The sequence below is a fragment of the Alnus glutinosa genome, chromosome 10 (assembly GCF_958979055.1).
Source record: "Alnus glutinosa chromosome 10, dhAlnGlut1.1, whole genome shotgun sequence".
Taxonomy (NCBI): domain Eukaryota; kingdom Viridiplantae; phylum Streptophyta; class Magnoliopsida; order Fagales; family Betulaceae; genus Alnus; species Alnus glutinosa.
Genome location: NC_084895.1, coordinates 1,419,347 through 1,429,790, shown reverse-complemented (window position 1 = coordinate 1,429,790; position 10,444 = coordinate 1,419,347). Strand labels below are relative to the sequence as shown.

Genomic DNA, 10,444 nt, shown 5'->3' with positions numbered 1-10,444 from the left:
CAGAATATGCGACTTCTTGAAAAATTTTGTTTGAAATAGTTAAACTATAATAATTTTAGGAACTATTCCAATGCTGTATCAAAATAAACAAATAAAAATAAAAATTTTATTCTAAAGAATACTACACTGATTTAAGAAATAGCAATTCTTATTCATGTTGTATAAGACCTGGGCCTCCAAAATGAATGCTTTGGGCTTATGGGCTATGCTCTGCCTCTTTTATCATCAATAGTTTCGCTGTTTCGCGTGGTGACTGGTGCGTGCTCTGCTCTGCCCTGCTTTGCCGTGAGAAGAGAACGAGAAAGCAAATCTGGCAAAATATGGCACTGCAGCTCTTAAAGCTTCCCATTAACATTATCTCACTCTGTTTCAATGGCAAGCCAAGCTTGTCTTTCCTATCTCACCCCAACTCGCAAAAGCTTTCTGGTACCCTCTCTACTCTCTTTGTACGTGTATACATGTGTGTGTTCGCTTTCTTTGCTGTTGAATTGATTGTTGTTGAGTATTTTTGGTTTTTGACAAACCCCTCTTTTCGTTTATGTATAAATTTGATATATTTAAGGGTATTCTTTAAAAAACTTAACTTTCAGTGAGATGGGTCAGAGCCCAAATTCACAGTCCCTTTAGAAGCTATGCTGTTGCAAAGTATGGAAAGATTCAACCACCAAAGAAGTAAGCATTTCTAGCTCCAATATCATTATGTTATCTTGTTATTATTATTCAGTGTTTTAATTGGATTTTCAGCGCTAATTTCTCATTTTAATGATATGAGTTGGGAATAAAATTATTAAATGAGGTCAATAATATTCAATGCTAAGGGTTCTGTGAAACTTGTTGGAGACAGAATTGGCCTGAGTCACATTTGGAACCCACATACTCTGATTCTGTTGTAGACATTGTTTACTGGTTTGTTGTATTTTGAGTTGTTTGACTCCTTATTTTGTCTTGGTGAGGAATCTATTTCCTCCTGTGTGGGAGGTGATGTTTAGATGTTTTCTGGTTGTTGCCCTTTTGGGGTTGCTGGTTTGGTATGTTGTTTAGGTGTTGATTATGATTCTGTTGTAGCTTTGTTATTTGGCTTGGCTTTCTGAGTCTAGCCTTTTATGGTGGTGCTCCTGACTAGGGGTCTGTTCTTGAGCAGGTGTTTGGTCCAGTCTTTACTGGAGTGGTTGTAATCTTGTGTCTGTGCGTTATAAAGAATTTAGTTCATCCAAAAAAAATAAAATTCAATGCTATAAAAAATTGTGTCAATTTGGTGATAGATGATTTGAAATACCATTTATTATTGATGATGGGCTTAGACTGATTCTGAAAAGAAGGTAAAAACTTGCTCTTGTTGCCATTTTGATACTGGCAATTGGTCTTGAATCATTTTTATATTTTTTTCATGTGCTCTTTTATCAAGGTATCTTCTACTCTTTACGTGTTCAGGAGAAGGAGGCTGGATGAGATATGTCTTGAAAGGTTTCAACAATACAGCCGAACATTTATTCAATCATGGATCTTACAAGGTAAGCAATATTCTTTAATAGCATAAAATGTATTATGATGAATGCCGAGCAGTTTACTATCTCGATTATCAGAAAACTGATGAATTTCATATCAAATTTGCTAGCACTCAGCAGTTTAAGCATCGAAGGGTTGATTTTTATAAGTTTGCACTTAAGGTTTGCTTGGTGGTGGAGAAAGTTGAGATAGGGTATTGTCTGTCAAGTAGAGATAATTACTAATAAAATTTTCTTGACATTTTCATTAATAAATTTGGTGAACTTAGTATTTTTTCGAGTAATTCTAAATGTACATTAATTGTCCATCAAAAAATGAGGTGGCTTTTAAAATCACCATTTGATCAATTACATGCTCAATGATGTGATTTTAAAAGCCACATCATTTTTTGATGGACACTTGATGGACAGTTAATTTACATTTAGAATTACTCTATTTTTTCTGCATGAAAGATTGAGACTACCAATTCATTTACTTCTAGCACTGGGTTAGTATCGATTTATCATACATGGAAAAGAACAATCTATTCTGCAATCATTGCTTATCAGTTAGGGTCATCAGGGTTCAATGTGAGCAGCTTTTTATTGGTTCCATTAATGTATGGCATCAAATCCTTCTCTAATAATCCTCGTGCAGCTAGGTGCTCACCATCATGACAAAGGGGTCACCTTTCTCTTTTAGTCTTTTATATATATATATATATACAAGAAAAAAGTTACACCTGAGTGTCGTCTCAAACCTACAATGACAGCAGACCACTCATGCTATGCGCACAAGAAAACTGATTTGGTCTCAATAATAGACTTTTCAACACCATCAACTTACTGTTGGTTCTTTTCTCTCCAAGCGTTCATATAAGTTACGAAGGGGCAGCATCCTACTTCCATCCCCAACTCTGAAGACAACAAATGCTGGAAACCTTTCCTGTCCCATCCTAATACTTCTCCAAAGACTGCAACTGTGAGGTCTATGAACCGCTTCTGATGTCCATTGACCTCCATCATCTATATATTGTAAACCAATAATGTCTCCCAAGTGACCCTGCCTCACTATAACGCCGTAACTATCTTCACAACAATTAATGTTTAAAAGTTCTTAGCTTTCTCTCCCCTGGCCCTCCATTTTTGACAGAAGAACACAGTGTATAATTATCCAACAGAGGAAACTAAAATTATTCAATTGTCCCACCCCATTAGAAGTTTCTTTGGAGCTTCTCAAGTGAACTTTACACGAGTGGGGAAAGTGAATAAATAGAGCTACTAGTTAGGTACTCTAGCTTTTGTCCATCCTACTATTCTTCCCACCATCCTTTCTAAAATAGAATTCTATGGTTCATTACCTTAAAAGAAGATCCCGAAGGCATTCCAAGGTATTTCATTAGTAATGATTCCACCTTGCAACACAACAAACCAACCAGCTCTTCTAACATCCCCACCAGAACTAACTCACTTTTTCAAGATTAGCTTAAGCTCGACATGGCCTCACAATAAAGAAGCATAGACCGAATATTAAACTATGTCCACCTGCTGCATCAAAGAACAAGATAGTTATCCCCAAATAGAAGAAGTGAAACAATCAAATACACCTTTAGGTCTATCCATATTTGAGATTCAGATAGACAACTGCCCTCCAATGCTCTCAAAAGCATTCAACTAAGAGCTCCATAACCAATATAACTAACAGATGGGATAATGGATCCCATTCTCTCAACTCCCTAGAGCTATTAAAGAAACCAGTCAGCATTCCATTAACAAGATCTGAAAATCTAACTGTCAAGATGCACAACTCAATCTACTTTCTCCATTTCTCACCAAACTGCCAAATCTGCCCAGCAAATAGATTAAGTGAACCCAATTCATATAGTCGCATGGCTTCTTAATATCTAGCTTGCAGATGACTTGTGGTATGTGATCTCTAGGTCTGATATCAAGGCAATTGTTAGCAATTAATGCTAAATTCAAACTTGTCTCCCGTCAACAAAAGCATTCTGATATCTAGTAACCAATTTTTCAATGCAGTCATCTCTATTAGCCAATATGTGGGTGAAAATCTTGTACACAGTCCCACCAAACTGATTGGGACAAAATCACTAATATTTTTAGCTCCCGGCTTCTTTGGCGCAAGATTAACAAAAGCACTCTAAATATCTTCTCCATACCTTCCAACCATGTTGTAAAAATGCCATCATAAAGCCATTAAGACTTGGAGCTTAATCACTCCTCAGTTCTTTAAGGGCTGCTACTACCTCCTTTTTAAAAGATCTGTCTAAGTGGTCTCTATGAATGACATCAATTAGAGGAAAGTGCACACTATCTACCTTCAGTTCAATAAATGGAGTCATCAACCACTAGCTCCAAGTAAATTGTTCCTTTGATGAGAATTCACCATATGATGGAAAAGTCTAGCATTTTTGTCCCATTCCTTAAACCATGAAGCCCTTGATTTCTGAGCCCAAAGATTCTCTCCAACTTAGAAAGCCTTTGCAAATTTGTCTTGTGTGTATCTCCTTGGTCTCTATCACCTTGGGATAAACCCCCTTCTCATTCTTTCACACCAAGGTGAATGGCAGTTCTTTCCGGTTTGCTTCTCGGATTGAAAAGGCTTGAAACCAGTGTTTTGAAACCTGGACTGTTATCGATCAAGAATAGTTACTTAATCATAGCGATTGGACAATCGTTAAATAAAATATAATAAATACAGAAAAGTATGATAAATAATGAATATGATGCCATGTAGTGTCGTTTTCATGGGAGTTTTATGTTTTGTTTTGTTTTTATTTATTTATTTTTTTTTGTGCGCGCGAATAATGTATGTAAAGTTTTTGTATGTTTGTATGGACGAAATTGCGTTTGGTTAATTTTAAGAATCTTAGGGGTGGCTAAACAAATAACAAAAATTGGGGCGATAAACTGGTTAAAGTGTTACTCTGACAAGTTGATGGATGAGTACCTGCAATGTGTGCTTATTTTCAAAAAGTACAAGACCATGCCGACAGTCTTGTGGGTCATCACCAATTTGCAGTCAAAATAGCCCAAGATGGGTTTTGACCAAAACAGTTTAAAGGGCTTACTTGAACTGACGGCTTTACCAATCAAATTGTTCAGTCAGGTTTTGGAGCATTTTTCCAAACTAGGACCAATTCCCTTCTTCTGTTCACTTCCCACCCCATTCATTCTCTTACCACCTAAGGTAAAATCTAAGGGATATAAAAACTTTGAGTTAGAAATGTGTGTGGTATGTCCAAAACATCCTTGGTATTAAATTTAAGATGAAGATAATCTCCAATTTGCAGTCAAAATAGCCCAAGATGGGTTTTGACCAAAACAGTTTAAAGGGCTTACTTGAACTGACGACTTGACCAATCAAATTGTTCAGTCAGGTTTTGGAGCATTTTTCCAAACTAGGACCAATTCCCTTCTTCTGTTCACTTCCCACCCCATTCATTCTCTTACCACCTAAGGTAAAATCCAAGGGATATAAAAACTTTGAGTTATAAATGTGTATGGTATGTTCAAAACATCCTTGGTATTAAATTTCAGATGAAGATATCAACCAGTTATATGACCAAGAAAAATTTGAGATCAAGTTTTTTTTTCATAAATGTTAACATAAAAGTGATTTAAACTGATTTGCATCTGCCAAATAATTCAATATTGTTTTTGTTGTTGTTGTTGTGGGTATCTGTCTTGTTTTCTTAGAATGTGCTATCATTCAGGCAGAAATTTTTCGATTTGGCTTGCTACGTTTGTTGTTGTTGTGGGTATCTGTCTTGTTTTCTTAGAATGTGCTATCATTCAGGCAGAAATTTTTCAATTTGGCTTGCTTCGTTTTTTGTTTTTTCTGATGAATAGCTTGCAACGTAGACTCTTCCATTCTTAATCATTGTGGGAAGAAGCGCATTTGACATGAGAAGTTAGCTATAGTCGTTTTCATTTGTTTTTGGACCTCTCTCTCTCTCTCTCTGATACATTTGTGGTGTAGGCAAAGTGTTTGTTGACGGAAAGGTGGTGAACAAAGCTGGAACACCTGTCTCTGAAAAAGCTGTTGTACAGATAAAGGCTGAAGTTCCAAAATATGTATGTAGGTGATTACTCCCCAGAAGCAACCCATCATGTACTGTTAACACATATCATCGCTGAAGTAGCTTTAGTGAGAGTGTTATTAATTTAAAAATTCCATTTTTTTTTTATCCAGAGCAGGATATAAGTTAGAAGCTGCTATTGAGCAGCTAGGAGTTGATGTTTCTGGTAAAGTAGCTCTTGATTCAGGGTTGTCCACGGGAGGTTTTGCAGACTGCTTGCTTCAGTATGGTGCATCATTTGTTTACGGAGTTGATGTCGGTTATGGGCAGGTAATATAATGTTCTAATTTCATATCTTTTGCATGGCGAATATGTCCTAGACATTATCTGGACATAGTTTCTTCCCTTTTTACTTTTGGATTGTTAGATGAAAGAAGAAGACATCAGTGATTATCTCTGATTGAAATATTTGCTACCAATTTTATACCAATCAAGATGATTAATCTTTGTTGCTGCATATGTGAAAAATGACTTCTCAGGCCTTTCTAACTTTCATGCTTTAATTGATGATTTTCTCTAGTTATTTATTGTAATTCAAAAGATCAATAAGTTAAATGCAGCATTGAAAGTTTAATTTCAATTTTCCGGTGCTCAAGAATGAAAGAACAAACAAACAAAAGGAAGAGATACTTCAAATTTTAGATATTTGCATATTAATTTGAGAAGCTTGATAAGTAGTTTGAAAAGCCAATTAACCAGGGAAAATTTGAAGAGAAGGAAAATCCCTATTTTTTCAAGTGTAATTTAAAGAAATCTTCTTCTGAAATAAGATCATCACAACTCTTGTGGATCTGGGATTTAAATACCAAAAGATGAGCTGCATCCTTAACCCCAGAGCTTGCCTTTCAGGTTGCTTTTGGGTCTTGGGATGTAAATGCTGGAAGTAGTTTGTTATTTAATTATTCTAGAACTGGTTTGTTGAGAAAAACTTGCTTGATCAAAGGCAATAAGAAGGAACAAAAGGTTTTTTTTTTTCCTTTTTGTTTTTGTTTCTTAACCTAGTCTGTTTGATTTGTGTGTTAAATCACTAATTGTCTGAAAAGTTTAAGCTGATAAAAATGATGAATTTAATCATTTAATTAATATTCTAACACTCCCCCTCACGTGTGTCGTGTGGGTTCAAACTCCCCTTCAACAAGTGAGGCCCAACATTATCCTTACTCTAATATCATGTTAAATTACAAATTCTCCCAAAAGCTTAAACTGATAGGAAATATTAAATTTAATCACTTAATTAATATTCTAACTATTTGTTTATAAGATAACTAGATTAGCATTTTAGTTTATCCATCATCAATCAAGTCCTGCAAAAGAAAATCTAACCTGTAGTCTTTGATGCAAGATTTTCTTTCTTCCATTATTGCAGAACCCATAGAGAAATTATATCTAATATTCTGTTTTATCTCCCATGCCCACGTTTCTCTCTCTCTCTCTCTCTCTCTCTCTCTCTCTCTCTCTCTTCTTTTTAAATAAAAAATAAAAAAGCACTTGGATCCTTAATGGTTCTTGATTTATAATCTCTGCTGACTTCTTTAGGTGGCTGAAAAAATTCGTCGAGATGATCGTGTTTCTGTGATGGAAAGGACAAATTTAAGATACCTTTCTGAACTCCCCCAAAAAGTTGATTTGGTGACTTTGGACCTTTCATTCATCTCAATTCTCTTGGTAAGCTTTCAAACAGTGGTGAATATATTTAGTGTTGCTATATTTAAAGTTGTTTTTGACTGGTTGTTTTCATCCTCTCCTTTATCTATTTGCATGGCCAGAATCTGAAGTAGTTGTGTGATATGATTCTTCTCATTTTCCTTTCTTGGACTTATCAAATTTGAAGATTGAACTTTAGTGGCTTTTATTTTCTTTAGCCTGAAGTAGGCAGAAGTTGTTTGTGAGTTAGATTTTCTTTAGCCAACAGAATTGTCCCACTTCTATGCTAATCTACTCAATTTGTCTCCTTGGAGCTATAAATGATTAATATTTACTTACTCAAAGAAACAAATAGATATTATGATGGTTGTATGCGTATGTATGTACGCGCGCGCGTGCACACACACACACACCGAGAGATCCTTTACCCTTGATCTAAGGGTTAGAGTTCTTGTTACCTGTGCGTTCATTGACCATTATGCATAACTTTTGGATCTTTTTTCTTGGTTTGTTTCCCCCTCAAATATTAAGATCTTTGTTTATTTATGTACTTTGTAAGCAGGTCATGCCTGCTGTAGTCAATGTGATGAAGGAAGAGGCAGGCTTAGTTACCCTGGTTAAGCCTCAATTTGAAGCTCGAAGATCGCAAGTAAGAAACTCTTATTATTTTTCTATCATTTTGTGTATATTTATTCTTTCTTGCACTTGTACACGGGTTTTTACATCCTGCAGTCATATGAAGCTAGTTTAGGCTATTTTTTATTTTTATTTTTATTATCTTTGTTAATATAGAAAAAGGAATCCATCTCTCAACTCAAATGAATTGCAGTGATACTAAATGATTTTACAATTTTTCCTGTCCTGCATTTGTGCTCCACTCTAGTATAAGTGTAGAAAGCTGTACTCAAATTTGATAAAACAGATCTTGCTTTGTATATAAATTCTTTAACAATGACGGAAGAGCTCTTTCTAGTGCTTCAACTTGAGACTTGGTCGATTCATGACATGCTCAAGTGAAGAATCATGCAAGTTCACACCATTAGTGGTTTTTTTTTTTTTTTTTTTTTTTTTTTTTTTCAATTGGTTCACCAAAAATGTTTACATTGTGTTACAAGACATGGGGAAAGCACTTGGACATGTTGCTAAATAGAATGCTATTTAGCAACCCCATCAAACCTGTTTTCTTTTTCCCCCCCTTTTTGCTTACTAAGTTCATTAGAAGACATCAAGGGGATGTAACCCAGCACAAGAGAATGTGAGGAAAGTGCGCAAGGACAAAAAGCAATTCTTTTATTGGTATGATTTGGACTAAACGGGTAGTCACTTATCAAAAAAATGATTTGGACTAAACTGGTAGTCCAATGCCTCCCCATCTATTACCATTTAAGCCATGGTCTTAGTGCTCCGAACAATTAATGAATCGAAAAAAGAAAAGAAAAAGAAAAAGAATCCAGAAATGAGAAATGAGAAATGAGAAGCGAAAGAGAATCCACCCTCTATACAAGTAAAGAACATGAAGGACAACTTTAAGGTCACAAAACAAACATAGAGTGCAGCTCTATGAATACTAAAGTCCTATCATGCAATAGGTTGTCCCATGGTAGTATGTGTTTTATAACAAAGAAACACTTAGATTGAAGGATATTTACGTAGACTTTTTTCTTTTCATTCTATAGGAACAGATTTTCAATGTTAAAAATTAATTATCTGGCAGGTATTTTAGGGGTTCTAGCGCCTTCATGTAAGACTCAATCTTAGACTAATTGTGGGACAATTTTGTAGGTTCAAGAGATCAACTTGTGTGCTCGTTCTTTAAAACGTTGTATCGGTAGCATATAATGTATCTTGATTGATAAAAGAAATGAAGTGTAATGTTTGATCGTAAAAGGTTTGCTATCTGTGCATAAATATTTCAGTGCTAAGAAAGTGGTCATTGTTTTTCGAAAAATATATATGAACTCTTTACTTAAGAGCTTAAAATTTCACTTTCTTTGCAGGTAGGAGGTGGTGGGATAGTGAGAGATCCTGTAGTCCATCAAGAGGTATGCATTGGCCTCTATGGTTGTTACTTGATTTCCAGGATGCTGGCATCTATTTCTAAAAAAATATTTGGGAAATAAGATTTTTTTTAGCCCTCTTTGAGATTTAGTACCTGGTATCAAGTTTTCTGAAAACATGATTGAAAGTGAAATTTGGAAAGAAAAAAAAATGGCAAAAATATAATTAATGTTGTCTACTGGAAGAGATGAAAAAGGGTGAACTTGGAAATTTTCTTATGTTCTTAAGATTCAGAGTTTCCTTCCCTTTCTTTGTTTTCTTACTAGTCACAAAACACAATTGCCATTGACTCTGAAAAGTGGAAGAAGATCTGCTACTGATTGGGGATTTGTTGTGCAGGTTCTTGACAAGATCATAAAGGGTGTAGAGAATTTTGGATTCTGCAGCAAAGGGTGGATTGAGTCTCCACTAAAGGGTGCCGAGGGTAATACAGAATTTCTGGTTTACTTCAGCCGGACAGCTAAGAGAAATGCAAATTGATTTTGTATCCACATTGTACAAAGTGGGTTAGACTGCTGAAAATTGTGAACTTTAGGGGACAAGTTCCCCCGGGATAGAGTTTTCCTCCAAGCCAGTTCGAAGGAATTTCCTCCAAATTGCTAGGTGGCAGCAAATCAGAAGACTATCCATCTGCGCTTTAGTTCGTCGTGTGATTATTAAATGGGTTGTATGATCAGTCACCCACATGTGGATAATCTTCCAGATTGCCATTTGAAGAAGTTTCTTCCAAATCGAGGAAAACTTTGTCTTGTCCTATTACAGTGATGTTAATAGGAATTCTGCTTACAAGAATTTTTCCCTGGAATTTCACGATCTTACAATCCCGGTGACATGTTTCAATTGGTTGGATATGTTACGTGAAATTATTTGTATTTATGCTTTTTGTTGGAAGAGATGTCCAAAAGAGATGCTTAACTTACATATTTAGTCATAAAGAATCATTATGAGAGAGAGTACCATCTCACTGTTCTTATTGCTTTGGAAAGTATTCATCAGCTGATCAAAAGAAGGAAAGAAAAGATTGTATTGTTAAGAATAAAGATAGAGTGTTGCTAGGTACGGGTACTAAAACTTTTACTATAAGTTCTTACAAATGGACATGGTAGTTCATATAACATTTATCACGTCAGATACGAAAATGTGTACCATAACATG

The 10,444-nt window shown here is 35.4% G+C and overlaps 1 protein-coding gene across 1 annotated transcript; it reads left to right on the top strand.

The window, feature by feature from the left end:
• Window positions 1-267: 267 nt before the first annotated feature.
• Window positions 268-10,267, top strand: LOC133879331 (uncharacterized). Its single transcript, XM_062317856.1, has 9 exons — window positions 268-426; window positions 591-672; window positions 1,432-1,511; window positions 5,488-5,590; window positions 5,701-5,857; window positions 7,124-7,252; window positions 7,794-7,880; window positions 9,229-9,273; window positions 9,629-10,267. The coding sequence occupies exons 1-9, from the start codon at window positions 321-323 to the stop codon at window positions 9,767-9,769; spliced, it is 930 nt and encodes a 309-aa protein (XP_062173840.1). The 5' UTR covers window positions 268-320; the 3' UTR covers window positions 9,770-10,267.
• Window positions 10,268-10,444: the final 177 nt, after the last annotated feature.

Excerpts from the sequence above, each read along its gene's own strand:
- LOC133879331 (XM_062317856.1), top strand. The coding sequence starts at position 321 with ATGGCACTGCAGCTCTTAAAGCTTCCCATTAACATTATCTCACTCTGT. Across the intron at positions 5,591-5,700 it reads GTTCCAAAATATGTATGTAG|AGCAGGATATAAGTTAGAAG; the intron begins GTGATTACTCCC and ends TTTTTTATCCAG. Across the intron at positions 9,274-9,628 it reads ATCCTGTAGTCCATCAAGAG|GTTCTTGACAAGATCATAAA; the intron begins GTATGCATTGGC and ends TTTGTTGTGCAG.